General features: G+C 38.4%; 1 protein-coding gene across 1 annotated transcript in view; it reads left to right on the forward strand.

Moving 5' to 3' along the window:
• Positions 1 to 16,635, forward strand: part of Loxl2 (Lysyl oxidase-like 2) — a 33,568-nt gene extending 16,933 nt beyond the window's left edge. The window contains exons 6-8 of the mRNA XM_089240046.1: positions 11,511 to 11,628; positions 13,911 to 14,163; positions 16,453 to 16,635. Coding sequence (XP_089096172.1) covers positions 11,511 to 11,628; positions 13,911 to 14,163; positions 16,453 to 16,575 — 494 coding nt within the window. The 3' untranslated portion in view covers positions 16,576 to 16,635. The remainder of the gene's footprint in view (positions 1 to 11,510; positions 11,629 to 13,910; positions 14,164 to 16,452) is intronic.
• Positions 16,636 to 18,331: the final 1,696 nt, after the last annotated feature.

Below are 18,331 nucleotides of genomic sequence, written 5' to 3' on the forward strand. Positions count from 1 at the left end.
CTACGAGGGAACCGCATCACTCGTTGCTATCACAACGAAAGCCTCTTAACCTATGTATCGATGCGCGGCCTCGGTAAGGTATGGCTGATTCTCGCCAATCTCGCAGAAAAAAATATTTTTTTACGTATAACGTAATGCTTGTAGAAAAAATTGCAGTCAGTTAGTAACAATTAGCTAATGAAAAAAAACCCATCGTAGATTACTTTCAGAAATTAAAGTGCGGTTTTTGAAATCTTTTGTTTTTATTGAAAAGTATCTTAGTAACTCCTATTAACCCGGTTTTCACGTTTGAATTTGGGAATAGCCCCAAATAATAACAATAAAAATGATAAGGCAAAATTTAGACTTCTTTTACTCACTTTTCTTGCCGAAATTTCCGTCGCTCACCCACCCGAACGCATATACGTCGATGCCACTTGTTATCACTACAGTTTTAGTCATTCTTTACGGATTCCCATTCTATGGAATCCTCACTTGAAGTTGTAGAACTATCGGATTCTCTATTACTTATTAATTGTTGCTCCAACATGTGTCCAATCCAAAATTCCTCTTCTTTTCAATAACGTGCTTTACGCATTATTGCCAAAAAGAACGGAACAACGTTTTAGCGTGTTTCTATCTCTGGTAGATACAACTGTCACAGAAGGAAAAAATACACTGCAAACCTAAACCATTGTGGGTCTCTCTCTCTCTCTCTTGCTTATTTATATTTATCTGGAGAGACACCGAAGGGGCATCTGGAGGAACAGCCTCTGCTGTGGAGGAGAAGATGGCGTGTTGGTGTGGGTGCAAAAGGGACATTACTTATGTCAACACCCTCCGCTATCGGCTATTGGAATTCAGAAACCACCCCTATCCTACGAACACGATAAGAAATAGATAATTTTAAAAAAAGGGGGGGGGCGCGCCTGGAACCGTAACGTACACCCATAAATAGAGCCTCTCACAACGGTATCGGCGCTGTCGTGAAAGAGGCACACTTCCTGTAATCTATGAGTGAATATCTGAATTCGTTGGAGGCTATTTTCAGGAGAAAAAGAAACTGATTGAATATTCGTCTGGGTGTGTAGGCCTATAACTACATGCAAAACTGAATGAAAAATTGTATGTGCAACCAAAAAAAAAAAGCATGACAGTGATATTGGCGGAGAAAATTTCTTGGAAATCGCGCCAAAATATTCTTGAGCTCGCCATGGATTTTTGATAATGGTAACCAATATTTTTTCTAATTTAAAAATTTTAAACGAATATACATTGGTTCAAAACGGTATTTTTTCAGTATCTTTTTCGAAATCATAAAAAAAATTGAAATATTCTATATAAATGATCGTCAGAAACCTCCGATGTATGGGAACTATATTTTGCGGCGAAGGAATACACTCTCTACCTTTCTCTCCACTGCAAAGTTAACCTGAAACAAACTATAGTGAAAGTGTCTCCAATAATTTACTGTGATCACGGGGCGCGTCGCAACCGCACCTGTCGCACACCTCCTAAGGCCGGGATTACACTATAAAAGTTTCATAAAAGTCCATTTCTGAAACCCAGCCTAAGGGCGGTTTTTTCTGTAAGTTAGGACTACTTGCTTTTTACCGCACACCAACTCCAGTCATATATCACCATACGGCAATTTCCAACCAGTAGAGTTGGGTGGGAAATGAAGGCGTCATCTATCGGTGCTCGTCCCAGTCTCGGAAGTCAAAGAACTTGCTTCTGATGTTATTGCCCGGATTCGAAACCCGTGGACCTTGACGGTAACCTTCATAGTAGAAGACGAGCATCTCACAACTACACTGCTCGGGCGCATACTGCTGTCACCTATCAAAAACAATCAAAACTATCTCTTGTAAGCATTCGTTCATTCAAATTGAGCGCAACTCCGGTCTATCGCCATAGGCAAGTTACTACCGAATGAGTTGTGCCGGAAGTATGAGTGTGTGTGTCCCCTCAAAGTCCCCTCCCCCGGCCACGAAAGCGATTGTATACAGAGTGTACATTACACGAAATTCATGACATGTACACACAGTTTGCATTACACAAAATTCATTACATGTACACACAGTTTGCATTACACAAAATTCATTACATGCACACACAGTTTAGATTACACAAAATACATTACATGTACACACAGTTTACATTACACAAAATTCATTACATGTACACACAGTTTGCATTACACAAAATTCATTACATGCACACACAGTTTAGATTACACAAAATACATTACATGTACACACAGTTTACATTACACAAAATTCATTACATGCAAACACAGTTTACATTACACAAAATACATTACATGTACACACAGTTTACATTACACAAAATACATTACATGTACACACAGTTTACATTACACAAAATTCATTACATGCACACACAGTTTACATTACACAAAATACATTACATGTACACACAGTCTTTATGGAAATACAGTTTTGTTTTGTGCGACGCCGGCATGTACTCAGTTTCCTGCTCTGAGACAAGATGTCGATTTTGTAATCCAAAATCTACAACTCACATTAATTCTCGAATGCCTTGTTCTTATAGTGACCTTATAGTGATAATCGGCCAAGCCTTTCAAACGAACGTTACGAAGCTTCAAATAGGAGCACTACACAGTACGAAAATATATTAACCGCACTGCTTTTTTAACAGGTCCACAAACTTACAAAAGTTTGCTCTATAAGATCTAACAAGAGATAATTAACGCTATAAGATGCAACTGTATCACCGACATTAATACTAAATTGTGAAGACTGCAGCCCACATGAAGATTCCTAGTAGAGCCGTAGAATGTTGCTGTGACTTATTTTGGATCTGTTTCTGGTTTAAATTTTATTTTGAGAAGCCCGCAATAATTAGAGCAAATGTTTTTGGCCTTTTAAATGCAATTTATTTTTGCAAAGCAAAAAGTAAGAGAGACACATGAGCATTTCTTGTGCACACATTCTCTCAGTGCGAGACCCTCAATATAAGAGGATATCTACGAACCCGACTGCGTTGTGGAAAATATTGGTGTCAAACGTTGCGAAACTTTTAATTTCAGCCTGCGGCTAGCATTTGTCGTTTTTACAGTGCTTTTTAGTGATTTAAAAACTTATCTTTAAATTTTGGCCGTACCTGAAATGAATTGAACGATTTTCCGTAGAAGCCTATGGGAAATCGCTTTCCGGCTAACAAACGTGATTCCTTACCGAATTTTCTTCGTTAGCCGAGGCTGCAACTAGATACTTGGGCAGCCCGGACAAGCTCGATTTTTGGCTTTCTCCTATAATGTTGGAGTGGTTAAAAAGGGAATTTGGCACCCTTATGGTCCAGTGTTCGGGGCGTCAGGCTGGTCTGCTCCCTCCATCCTCAGCTGTAACCCCAAGCCGAGTATTTATAATATTTATACGCACTCCTGATCATTTATAGCGATCATCTTTTTTAATTAGATACAGTAAAATCTCAATATAATGATATTTTATGAACCAGGGGGAAACAAATCGTTGCAGAGGGATTATCGTTATTATTGAGAGTGATGTCATCATCACACACCACCAAATTAATGCTGTTGTCAACATTTTTCTCGATTTCGGCACTATTACAATACCACCAGAAAATCAACTTTTGTGCATTTTTTCACCGCACAAAGTTATAATTAATCGGTTGATTATTAAAATTCAGTTTGGTGTTTCATCATGATAAACGATGGATCCTTGGAATAGATGGCTTTAAGTCCCATCATATCAGCAGGGCCGCAACTGGATGCTTGATTAGCCGGGGCGGGCGCACATTTTGGCGTCCTCTTGTGGTGTTGAAGGAGAGGTTAAAGGGGGAAATTTGCACACCCTCTGATCCGGAGCACTAAACTTGCCTGCCCAGTAGTACAACGACATAGTACAATATCTGAACTCTATCGTTATATATCGGAATGTCACAGGAATATTTTATGGGCATCTTTTTCTCAGCCACCACGTTGGGCATTTTGCCTGTTGTGGCGTTGTATTTGTATTTGTGTATTTATCACAGTTTACGTTACACAAAATACATTACATGTACACACAGTTTACATTACACAAAATTCGTTACATGCATACACAGTTTACATTACACAAAATACATTACATGTACACACAATTTACATTACACAAAATACATTACATGTACACACAGTTTACATTACACAAAATACATTACACAAAATACATTACATGTACACACAGTTTACATTACACAAAATACATTACATGCACACACAGTTTACATTACACAAAATACATTACATGCACACACAGTTTACATTACACAAAATACATTACATGTACACACAGTTTACATTACACAAAATTCATTACATGTACACACAGTTTACAATACACAAAATTCATTACATGCAAACACAGTTTACAATACACAAAATACATTACATGTACAAACAGTTTACATTACACAAAATTCATTACATGTACACACAGTTTACATTACACAAAATACATTACATGTACACACAGTTTACGTTACACAAAATACATTACATGTACACACAGTTTACATTACCAAAACCCGATTAGAAAGTTGTTGCCCTGTTTCTTTTGATGCCAACAAAAAGAAAAATTTCATGTTTCGAAGTGCATTATTCATCAAGATATTCGAATCCGTAAACGAAGGAAATTCGGGGGGAAAAAAACAGCTCTAAATGCGGAAAAACCGTTTAACCCGCATTTATATAACGCCGTTTTATTTTCCCAAATTTCGTCCGTTTTTTCGAATTTGAATATATCATTAAATATTGCACTTAGAAAAACATGGAATTTCTTTAGTTGGCATCAGGAGAGACAAGCCATCAGCTTTCTAACTGGGTTTTGAGGCACACTGGGACTGTATATACAGTCGAATCCCGTTATAACGAACATCAAGAGACCAGAGAAATCACTTCGTTAAAACGAAATTTCGTTATAAAGGAATTCCAGGTTACCTAGCATTTTTCCTATGTAAACTTATTTGGGGGATTAGAAAAGTGTTCGTTATAAAACGAGATTTTCGCTATAACGGTATTCGTTAAAACGGTTTTCGACTGCATATATATAAAAAGCTAATTTTTTTATTTCAATAACTATACAACTCCTCGAAACATGAATGACATAATATATGAGTACCGCACGCTATTTGGAAGTTTTTCCAACTTGAAGTATATACCTTTAGGGCAGCGTTTCTCAACTTATAGTCCGCGGACGAGAGGTGGTCTACAGGCAGACTCGATAATTCAATTCTAACTGAACGAAAAATTATCCAATTATTCGTAATTGATATTAGTAATATAGGTTCAAATAAAAATTCTATATTCATTCTTAGGTTCACCAGACATCGTCAAGGAAATTGCGATCCTAAATACGGGATATCACTAATTGTAGCCAAAAAAATGCATTTACGACAAATTTGCTAATTACTGTTAAAAGGGATGAAGGGGGCGGGATAAATGGCTACAAATCGCATTAAAAACTAAAAAAAAAAAAAAAAAAAAAACCTATTCAAATGACAGGATGATCATATTTCATTGAGGAAAATAAGGTGTACTGGAATCTTTTAGATACGGTAAAATACGGGACGCCACCAATTATCATCGAAAACGTTTCCATAAATCGGTAAAAACTCCAATTGTAGTTAAAATCGCTGAAAATTTGACGGAAAACGTTGAATCTGATAAATAATGTGAGATGAATACGTAAATATAGCCATAATAACTTATGGAAACACAGTTTATTTACGATTTTAGTAAACATTACAAATTCAAATAAACACCGTTGAATAAAACGGGACGAATGTAAAACAAAAAAAAATTATAACAACTAAAAATAAGAGAATGTCCCGTAATACGGGACACAAGTGGCCCGTCGAATTGTTTCAAACACTTTCCTGGTCCTTGGATTCAGAAAGGTTGAGAAACGCTGCTCTAGAGAGGATCAATGGTTCGCCAATAAAATGCTATGCACTCTGTATACTTGTACTGAGTGCAAGACCAAAACAGAGACGAGCATCGAGGAGGTCCCCTCCTCAATGGTGTTAAATATGAATATTTATGAAACAGAGCAATTCATTTCGTCGTTTCCCTGCCATTGAGGTTGTCTGACGATTCAAAAATAACGTAATATGATTACTTTTAAAAATTTATTATTTCCAAAAAGTGATCTAGTGGCGAACATAGAAAACATATTAATCGGTATTTTGAAGCATAAAATTTACACCAGTTTTACATAAAAATCAATAATATTTAATACCATAAAAAACGCATTAGTTCGTTTTTATGCCAAATATCGGTTTTAGGTCAACTAACTTTACTCGAAAAGTCACAGCAGATAGTTTAGTTTTTCTTTCATAGAGGGCAGCACTAACCCTATATTTCTGTGTGAAGAGAAATGCGGCGCATAAATATTTTGTAGAACGAATCTTTATACTTTTCGGACACACTATACACTGTACGAAAGAGTCGTATGCTCAGGGCCGTCTTAAGAGCATCATGGGCCTCCGGGCCAAATGATTTTTCTGAGGCCCTACCAGGCAAATTTTCGAAAATCTCAACCAGATCCCATTTTTGTGAGGCCCCCGGGCCGTGCTCGGGTGGGCCCATGCCTTAAGACGGCCCTGCGTATGCTTTATATATTATTATTACGAAATTATTATTATATATTTTTTTTGTTTTGAAAAAATATTTTTATGCAAAAAAAAACAAACAAACTAAGATGTTTTTTCTTTTCTTCCGTAAATACTATCAGGATATACCAGAGGCATGGCCCCCACATCCTGGAGCAGGGCTCTAGGCTGGGATATTTTGCGGGCCCCTTTATGATGAATTTATAGCGTGAAAAAGCAAAATAAATGTGAAAATTGTTCCGGGCCCCAGGACTGGAGCCTCGTCAGCCCACCCCTTGTGGGGGGCCCATGACCAGAGGTGTAAAACCTCCGGAACGCGGGCTCAATGCGGCCAGTCAAGGGCCTCCATCCGGATCGCCGAAGGTGTTCCGATAAAGAAGTATCGATGCATATAACACGATAAATATTTAGCATGACCATATTTCCTTCATAAAAATACGAAAAGCTGGGATTCCGGACATTGCCAATTTCCGCCAAAAAAAAAAAGGCATATGTCGATAATGTTGTTAATTACAGTGAAAAAAAAATTGCGAAAAGACAAGTAAATTTGCCAATTACAGCAAAAAAAAAAAAAAAAAAAAAAATTACTGGATGCGAGTAAATTTGCCAATGACAGGCTTAAAAAAACTCAAAAGGCAAATAAAATTACCAACTACAATATCGCGAAAATTGCTGAAAAATTGCCAATGATGGAAATAGAGCCATTACAAATTGTAATGGGTAAAAATTTTATTCACCAAGAAAAAAAAAATGTAGAGGCTTGACAAGTATTGTGATATAGTAGATCTTATCATATGGCTATAATTCGTCCTTGTCAGAAAACTTTCCTGACACAGGGGTACAACAAAAAAACGGCGACTTGACCGCAGCAAAAAATTGCTACCGCAGGGAGTCCCCCATCGAGAGGTTAGCGCACCAACCTCTCGATGAGTATAAAAAAACAAGCCTACCGTTCGGAATCGGCGATAAATTGTAGGTCCCCGGTCGCGTAATTCCATACCGTACATAGGATTTTTAACATGGGATGCGCATCATTGGCTAAGATGTTCACTATTGCGTCAGTAAATCGTCACACCCGATCTTGACTTCGGAACTCGATGTAATGTGCATGCGCGACATATTTATTGGCGCGCGTTTTTCCGGCGACTGTTGGTTGGCACCAATATACTGCCTGGCAATGTTTAATAACGAATATATCTAATTTTAGATAGCCGAACTTCGTTCGGCCTACAGGGGCATTTATTAATAAAGTAGTCGGAAGCATGTTTTTTTGAGTAGTGATATTATGTTGTATATCATTATTATGATAATTATATTATGTTGCTATAAAATTTTATATCTTTGTAATATTATATCGTGATCTTTAATGAATCCTGGTGTTTGGCGATAAGTTGCCAAACGTAACAGCCATAGCTCCGAATCGGTAATGTTCGGCTCTTCGGCTAGTACGTCACGAGAAAGGTTCGAGTTAAAATTTCCCTCGATCTTAAATGACGTCATTGTGGTCTTCGTCAATGAGCGTATCCCAGGTTAAAACCTGTGTACATAATGGAATTGTGCGTCCCGGTCTAATTAGCCCTCGTGTGCAGAAAATGACCGTGGTGCGACAAAAATGATAAAATGATCAAACAGCTATAATTAATTAAGAGAGAGTCATAATTATCATATAATAACCCATGAGTCATGAAAATATTCTTAACCCCATTATTTACCATTGTTCCTTTTTTTGGGACGCTTATTTTCATTTCTACACTGCTCAAAACAATTAGGGGGAGCAAGCAAAAAAGTGAAGAAAACCGTGCGAGACAGCCACGTATTGGCATACAATGGATAGTACACGCGTATCAATGCGCAATACAGAAAAAAGACGTAAAAAAATTTGGAATTAAGCTTTAATTCTTTGAAAATATGGAAAAAACATGAAAAGATGATTTAGGGCAACAATTTGGTTACATGTAAACGATAAAAAAAGTACTGTTTAGACATGATGCATGAGTTTTAATAGGGCGTGTGGTCTCCTCGAACAGCTAAGACTGCTGCACACCTGTTTGCCATGGATGCGATGAGGTTATCGATCAGACTTTGGTGAATACTGTTCCACTCCTCAAGAAATGCAATATGCAAGTCTCGGACAGTAACAGGCGGCCTTGGTCGCGCAGCAATGCGTCGTAAACATGCTCGATTGGATTCAGGTCAGGAGAGCACGCTGGCCATTCCATACGATGTATTGTTTCAGCTTCAAGCATGTTCTCCACCAGACGAGCTATATGCGGTCGGGCATTATCATCCTGGAAAACAAAGGAATCTCCAATGGCTCCAGCGTAAGGGATGACATGAGGTCGCAGTATCTCGTCTGCATACCTTCGGGCCGTCAAAGTGCCATTCCGAATGATATGCAGGTCCGTACGTCCGCCTATGCTGATTCCACCCCATACCATCCAACCAGCTCGTCTGTATTGTGACCTTTCACGAACGAATGCAGGGTTATTTCGAGTGCCCCTGTCCCTCCATACCAGAACACGTCGGGTGTCACACTCCAGACTGAATCGGGACTCGTCTGTAAACAGCACTTGGCTCCAATCATGTTGCTCCCAATCTCGATGTTCAGCAGCCCATCTTCTTCGGGCCGCACGGTGGCGTGGGGTCAACGGAATGCGGACCATTGGCCTACGTGCATAGAGCCCTCCCTCATGAAGCCAATTACGTACTGTTTGGCTGGACACCCTTCGTCCTGTTGCAACCGTCTTTGCAGCTGCGTAGCATTCTTTGTTCTGTTTCGACGGGCTGTTAACCGTACATACCGGCCATCAGTTGCTGTAGTGGCGCGTGGCCGACCTTGCCCTGGTCGACGTCTAACATTTCCTGTTTCTTGGAATTGATTCCACAGCCTTGCAACAACACTTCTGGCGACTCCAACAGCGTCCGCGACACTACGTTGTGTTTGCTCGGATTCCAGTCTGTCTATAACACGCCATGCCATGGATTCCGGTAAATCACGTTGTTGAGACATCCTCAAGTCACCTTGTCTAAAAAAAAAATACTGCGCAATTGAATTTCACAGTTACGGCAGTAAAACAGACGTTTCTGCAACATCCCGATTTCTGCCCTTATCTCGTTTTTCCGGTTTTTGACGTCATGAACTTTGATTTGCATATGAAGTTTTCTTCTTCCGTTTCCTGCTAGGCTTTAAATTATGGATGATTCATTTCATGTTACTTATCGGTATACATCTTTGCGTAATTTTGTTAAAACCATGTGCTCCCCTAATTGTTTTGAGCAGTGTAGTTAAGAAGTAGAATTTTTAGTTCTGATTGTTGTACCTACCATTTTGAACTGAATGCTATGAACATTACAAACTCGATAAAAACATTCCAAATTTTTCAATAAATAATAATTAATTAATAATAATTTTAAGTTAATCAAACTTTTTCTTTTCCCACAAATAGTTTTCTTTTCATACTTCATTCATGTTATCATTTTAATGTTATTTTAATTTTTTTTTGAAAAGTTAAATAATAGAGTTTTGTCATACATTGGATTAGTTCTTGATTTGAAAAATTTCAGTAATCCTCGTTAGAAATAAGGGGAAAAAACAGAGAATTTTATTAGAAAGCTGGGATGGGGTTAAAACCAGGCAATGTCTTATAAAATACAGGTCATATGTGGTCACCCTTTGTATGTAAAGTTTCGGACCCACCAGCGGCAGAAATACTTCATATCTGGCCCGCGGTCTGAAAATGTTGTGCACCTCTGGGATATACTATTCCGATGAAAGTGAGTTTTTGAATTTTCCAGAACTAACTAAACAGCACAGTTGCAGTGCAGAATTTCATTTTGAGTCCAGTTACAGTAACGTAAAACGGGTCGAATAGGAACAAAACTTTGTAAAAGCGCGCGCACGCACACACACACACACACACACGCGCGCGTGGCACATGGTACAGTCGAATGCCGTTATAACGAACTCCAAGAGACCGAGAAATCACTTCGTTATAACGAAATTTCGTTGTAAAGGAATTTCAGGTTGTTTGCGTTGTTCCTATGTAAACGTATTTGAGGTATTAGAAAAGTGTTCGTTAAAACGAGATTTTCGCTATAACGGTATTCGTTAAAACGGGATTCGACTGTACTTCGGACTTCAACACAGGCGTGTCAAAGGATCACGCACGCACACACGGCAAATCCGACTTTAACCAAAGGATCATACACACATACGGCACATGGTACATCCGAGTTCAACCAAAGAATCACACACGCACACGCACACGCGCGCGCATACGCACTATAATATATACAAACTGATATATATCCTCCTATTATATTCGCAAAAGAATTTTCCGTTATCATGTTAGCCAACTGAAAAACAAATTGAGAACGGAAAACTGTTTTGTGAATAATAGGGGGGATATATACAGGGTGTCCCGTGAGTGCTAATGTGGCCTTTATCTCATCAACCGTCCGTCGTGGGAGTATGATCGAAATTTAAAAAAAATGCTCAAAAGATGTTGAAAAATTACCCTGCATCAGTTTTGAGAGTGAAAATACAGTGTGTCACAAAATAAAAAAAAATATATATACAAATTTTTATACGGTTTCCTGGTCCTCTAACTCCCAGTTACAAAGTTGTTGACCCGTATCTTCTGAGAGGCCATCCAAAAAGATCCTATGTTTCTAAATTAAATATTCGTGGAGATATTCGAATTCAAAATCAGAGAGAAAAGTTGGGAAAGGGTACACCTTTTTCGTAAATCCATGTGCATGATAATGTAATTCAACAGCTTTTAATTCATGTTCTTTTCACATTCATTTTTATAATTCATTCATTTAATTCATTTCTGAGTTTCTATCTCAGCTGCAATCTATATATCATCTAGGTTGGCATTACGAACCTCGTCGTTTACTTCGATTTACGGCCAGGATCGGAAATATCGGGACAGCAGATTTCTTGCCGTCGTTACCGAAACATGCCTGGCAGTGGCATATGTGCCATTTGTAAGTACTCTTTTTTGATTTACGTTCTAAATGAATAGTATTGTCTGTGTGTGGCTTTAGTGACCGACGTTCAATGAATTACGTACGTTTTCCGGGTTGTTGGGCCACGGTCTAAGACAGCGGTTCTCAACCGGTTCTCTGCGGAGCCCTTGGGCACTCTCCAGGGACTCCGCGGCCGCTTGAGGGAAAATAAGAAACACAGTAAAATTTAAAAAAAATAATTATAAATATTTTTAAATAGTAAAAATATATACAAATACAACGCCACAACAGGCAAATTGCCCAACGAGGTGGCTGACTTAAGAACATCATGGATCCCCGAGCCATTTTTTGGAGGCCCTACCTACTACTGCAACACCACACATTCACCCCCCCCCCCCCCGCGGAACCCCCCAACGAATCGGTACATGCGGGAATGTGCGTGTACGTGTAGTGAAACCTGACGTGTTTTTTTTGTTTCTCTGTAATGCTTGTTATGTGTAGTGCTGCCATCTGCCACCAGTTTTTCTAACTATGAGTGAAGTGTTATGATTGAATGATTTATCGTTGTAGGACTGTTGCTCTCTGTGGCGAGACTTTTTAACGGGGAGATCGGCTCGCATTTGCGCCTTGAAGTTGGGAACCACAGAAAACCAACTTCAGCCGACCACCACTGTGGGGTTCGAACCCGGATCCTCGCATCGCGAGTCCGTCACTATAACCACTCGACCACCACAGCGGCACTGCTCGATGAGGAACACTTGGTCTCTGTAAATCCCCCTTCGCTCTGGATGGTTACTGTAAAGCCCTGTAATAACTTCTTACCTTGACCCATCAAGCGCCCCAGAAGAATTCATCTTGACTCCTAGCTTGGTGCGGACGTCCTACACGAAAAGCGGCAAGGATACCATGACCACAAGTCATCCGCCAGTTCCACCTCCCGTTGAAGCTGGGTTACACGAATCAGCCACGACTCGCAGCCAAACTTTGCTAAGTAACTTTGATGAATAATTAAGAAATGGGCCTACGGAGCTCCGCCGTAGAATATTTTTACTAAATATTTTACTAAATATTTTTACTAAACCCCCTTACTGAGGGTTGAGTATCATGGGCCCCCGAACAAAGTGGTTTTCCGGAGGCCCTACCTGGTAAATCCTAGAAAATTTTGACCGGATCTCATTTTTGTGAGGCCCGTCTTCTCTTGAGGCACCCGGGCCATGCCCGGGTGGGCCCATGCGTTAAGACAGCACTGGTAGGAGCTAGAAAATCGTAATGAAAAATCTCAGAACCGGAACCAAAAACTTAGATGAGGATTGAGAACCGCTGGTCTAAGAGATTTGCTTTCTGACGTTTCGCCCATATCTGTGGTAGACATCTTCAGAGGTTTACACGCGTAGGTCTCTGCGACAAACGAGAAAGGCATCGTACATCTACTCATGTTAAATTGTCCTAGTCGAACCAGCCGATGCAACTCTTTTGCAGCCGAGTCTCAGATGTTCATTTAAGGAATAATCTCAAGTGGGGTAGATACACGACGCTTTGTTTACTTGCTGCAGAGACCTACGTGTGTTTAAACTTCTGAAGATATCTGCCACTTTATAAATGACAACGCACGATAAGACCAGACGATAAAATGTGGGATTTATCGCCGGTCCCTACCGTGACGATTCAACACTAGATGTGAGAGGGCAAGTTCATATGCGATAATGCTAAGACAAGTCCAGACGCGGCAACTCTGGACAAGTCTAGACGTGAAAAACGAACCCCCGAGACGCTAACAATAGCACTTTCACCACGAGAAGTTAAAGCAGTGTTTCTCACACACACACACACAACCAGGGTTCTTCAAAACATCACCAAGGGTTCCGTATATAAAAGTACTGGTGACAAATAGTAATTTCTTTGGAAATGTAAGAAGCTTCCCTGGAACATGAAGGAAAAGAACGCTGGGTTAGAGCTGTGTTTCCCAAAGATGATGACATCGCCTATTAGGATCCACTGGAACGATCCGGGGGGCAATAGGAGCCAGGGCCGTCTTAAGAGTATCATGGGCCCTTGGGCAAAGTGGTTTTCCGGAGGCCCTACCTGGTAAATCCTAGAAAATTTTGACCGGATCTCATTTTTGTGTGGCCCCCGGGCCGTGCCCGGGTGGACCCATGCGTTAAGACAGCACTAGTAGGAGCTAGAAAATCGTAATGAAAAATCTCAGAACCGGAACCAAAATGTATTTGGATCTTTTTTTTTTTTTGTATCAAATGTATTTGAATGATGAGTCGTATACGAAACTTTTCTCATTTTTGCAGCCATTACCACAGCATGGAAGTTTTCGCAAGATTCGACCTCATAGACTCTCGAGGGAACAAAGTAGCGGAAGGTCACAAGGCAAGCTTCTGCCTAGAGGACAGTCACTGCGTTCCGAACGCCAAGAAGAAGTACGCTTGCGCAAACTATGGCGACCAAGGGATATCGGTCGGATGCACGGATACGTACGCCCACAACATCGATTGCCAATGGGTCGATATCACCGATCTCAGACCCGGTGTTTATAATTTCAAGGTACGCGAAGAAAACAACGTGTTTTTCTATCACTGCTTTGACAGATTCAAAAGACCCATGAGAGATATGTTGCGTGTTATATAAGCGGGTGTGTGCACATGCTCACACCATCGACCTATTCAGCTCATGTGATTGTTAAACACGGCCCGCGTAAGAATTTCAATTTCTGTTTGGCCCCTTAAAGTATATCAGTTTTCATACGGCTCTGTAAAAAGTGATTCGAATATCGTACGGCCCTTTTAGAAATTTATACTTCACTCGAATTAATTCTGCATTCACATGGCCTTACGAGAAGTGATCCAGCTTTCATACGGCCTTTCAAAAAATAATCCCGTTTTTATACGGCCAGCAAAAGTGATCCTGGGGTGGACCCTTTGTGAAACCATTGAGATACATGTGTAATATTCCATGTGAAAATAGGAAAAGACATTGCTATTTACCATTTCCTTGTGGAATGTCTAGAGATGTGTCGGGGTACCCTAGAATAAGGGTACTTGAGCCCATCACTTTGAATTTTGTGATGCAGTTGCCAATGAAATCCCGTTTTTTTAAAAATAAATATCGGGTCTCCTGTAATGTTTTCTTTGTAAGTGATGTCATAAGCGACGGTTCTCGGGCTGAGGGACCAGTGCGCGGGTCGCTCTACTGGATGCCATGGCCCTCACTTGGAAGGGGGATCGTTTTTTCAGCATGGTCGAGGTTTTTTCCCGACCATATGCTTACATCTCTTTCTAGAGACAGAGCTCTTTCTTTCTCAGATCATCTATGATCTGATGATGGGGGGGGGGGGGTTGCTGACAGGCGATTCACACACCACTGGGACCTAAAATTAATCCTATATTTTTTTTTACTTTATAAATTGACATCACAGAACTCGGGAAAAATCCTGGCCAGGGTGCGCGACGAAGATCACAGCTTAAAAGCTCAGCTCCAAAATATGACGTCCAAGATCGGTTCTTCCGGTTCCATGGAACCTCAGTTTGAAAACGCTAATAATATCATTATACTAGATCAGTGGTCTTCAACATATGGCCCTCCGAGCTTTTTCGTGTGGCCGGCCAACAGTTTTAGAAATATCTAATTTACATGAAAAAACGATTGAAATCCAAACAAGATCTTTAAAGAAGCCTCTTTGAAATCTGTACTGCTGTATTTAGAACTGAGAGATACTTTCCAGATTCAATGGTAATGATATGCATTAGATACATTAAAAGGGGCCTTCGTAACAAATTCGGGGACTCTGTGCTAAAACAATTTTTGAGGCCCATGTTTTCATTTTGGCTACACATTTCGAGAGGCCCAATTCGGCATCCAAAAGGTATACATTATTAAAGAATTTATAGAAATGCTAAAAAGCACCTTTGTGAAAGAAATAATTTTAACAGACACTGCTCCGACCTGTCCGTTCTGCAGGATGCATTCCATTGAAACTTGGTATATGGTCGAAGGGAGAAAAAAAATTCAATAAGAAGTGCCATGTTTCAACCTGGTTGTCGAAAATTGAACTTTTTTTTTAAATTCCATAAATCTCTCTTACATGGTCTAATTAAGATTAAGATATGCTAACAATTTTGCTGCATGCGTATAAGCAGTTTTTGAGGAAAAACTAGTGAGAGTACGGGAACTCTAATTATAATCACCCTGTACAACATCAAACAATTTTAATGCCGCGGAACCCCTCTGTAACGGTCAAATACCGTTTTGTTTTAAAGACTTCAGTGAGAATCTATTGTTTATGGCCCCCCCCCTCTTTTACGAAGAATTCTTTTTACCCGGACGGTGTCCGCAAAAACGGGGTTTTACTCTGTGATAGGAAAAGAAGACATCAATGTGTCTAACTTAATCAAAAATATTTCTAAATGGAAAGATCGATGAGACTGCCAATCTCAATAATGAGCTCGTTTAATAAAGCTTGTTCTCTACCTTCGCGCTAATTTACGATCCCATTCCATCGCCATGTCAGAACTCTAAATCATTGCCAAGAGTATAGTTAATTTTCATTCATTTATTCCGTATGATAGAACGCTCCAAGAAAGGATAAACAGGTTGGACTTAATTAAGATCCGATCCAAGCTCTTTCCAATAACTTTTCCAACTCGTGTTCGTTTAAGCATCAATGAAGTTAATAAACTCCTTCTCCGAGCTGGCAATAATTAATTACAGCTTTCTCTGAAGGAACCTGAATCGTAAATAACTTAAAACAGTACCGTCATGATTGTTCTATTCAATACTTTGTGCATTGTTTCAACAAATTTTATGCTGAATAATGATTGTTCTTTTTAATTGCAGGTGTCTATAAATCCGGAATTCAAAGTAGCTGAACTGAACTACGATAATAATGCTGTGTGGTGCGTCATGTATTATAATGCGATATCGGTCAGACTCTTCAACTGCTCATTAACGAGACCATGAAGTTAAGATAACTAATATAATATATTAATATAATTAATAAATGAAAATGGGTCGTTTATGTAACGAGTGTCTTCTTTATGGTTACTACACTGTGTTTTGTTTAATTGATTTTTCAATAGTTAGAATTCCAGACGGGTTGTCATTGTTTCGGTGCGTTGATGTTGATGATCGATAGCAAACATTCGTATCCCTTAAAAATCAATTGGGTTTCTAATAATATTGAACAACAAATTTTGACAAAGTTTCTGCCTTCGAAACCACAATGGTCATTTTTTTAAATGTAATTTGGTATGATGAACACGGGCTATAAAAAAACGTTACATTAACTTTTCTCTCAAATAGCACATTTAATACATATACGAGGGAAATACCCAAAAAAAGTAACCGGAATTTATTTTTTAAAATTAATTTTTTAAATTCTAGAATTTTTTCTATCATTTTTTCAGAAAATGTTTTTAAAATTAATTCTAGAATTATTTGTTTAATTTATTCTTGAATTATTTGTTTAATTTATTCTTGAATTAAGTCTTTCATTTATTCTTGAATTACTGCTTTCATTTATTCTAGAATTATTTGTTTCATTTATTTTAGAATTATTTGTTTCATTTATTCTTGAATTAAGCCTTTCATTTATTCTTGAATTAAGCCTTTCATTTATTCTTGAATTAAGCCTTTCATTTATTCTTGAATTAAGCCTTTCATTTATTCTTGAATTAAGCCTTTCATTTATTCTTGAATTAAGCCTTTCATTTATTCTTGAATTAAGCCTTTCATTTATTCTTCAATTACTGCTTTAATTTATTTTAGAATTATTTGTTTCATTTATTCGTGAGTTACTACTTTTATTTATTCTAGAATTATTTATTTCACTTATTCTTGAATTATTTATTTCACTTATTCTTGAATTATTTCTTCCATTTATTCCTGAATTACTGCTTTCATTTATTCTTGAATCAAGTCTTTCATTTATTCTTGAATTATTTGTTTCATTTGTTCTTGAATTATTTGTTTCATTTGTTCTTGAATTATTTGTTTCATTTGTTCTTGAATTACTGCTTTCATTTATTCTTGAATTACTGCTTTCATTTGTTCTTGAATTACTGCTTTCATTTATTCTTGAATTATTTGTTTCATTTATTCTTGAATTATTTGTTTCATTTATTTTAGAATTACTGCTTTCATTTATTCTTGAGTTACTACTTTTATTTATTCTTGAGTTACTACTTTTATTTATTCTAGAATTATTTATTTCATTTATTCTTGAATTATTTCTTTCATTTATTTTTGTATTACTACTTTCATTTATTCTTGATTTACTACTTTCTAGGATTGTTTCTTTCATTTATTCTAAAATTAATTCCTTCGTTTTGTTCTAAAATTAATTATTTCATTTATTCTAGAATTAATCGTTTTCAATTTTTTCTACCACATTCTGAAAATGATCGGTGGGCCATGAGTAGAAGATGCCTGCCGTAAACGAATCTCATAAAAATTCCTCCAGGAACTTTATAACATATCATTTCTAACCGAAATAAGTTGTGTATAAATAAAATGCACGGCCCTAACGTATTTATGATGTGAGAGGGACGTATTTCACGTTCGAGATGTGTTGCTATCTGTCTTCCACATTTTCAATGCAAATGGCGTACGTCTGAATTTCCGCGAACAGATTTTCTAGTAGTCACCGGCAGTAAATAATGTAAGTAGGTACGCAATTCGTAGGTTCTAGAAATCTTCAGAACCGACCATAGATTGC

The sequence above is a fragment of the Pholcus phalangioides genome, unplaced genomic scaffold, assembly GCF_987345545.1.
Source record: "Pholcus phalangioides strain wild (caught in Gottingen) unplaced genomic scaffold, Ppha-v1.0 ptg000012l_1, whole genome shotgun sequence".
Lineage (NCBI taxonomy): Eukaryota > Metazoa > Arthropoda > Arachnida > Araneae > Pholcidae > Pholcus > Pholcus phalangioides.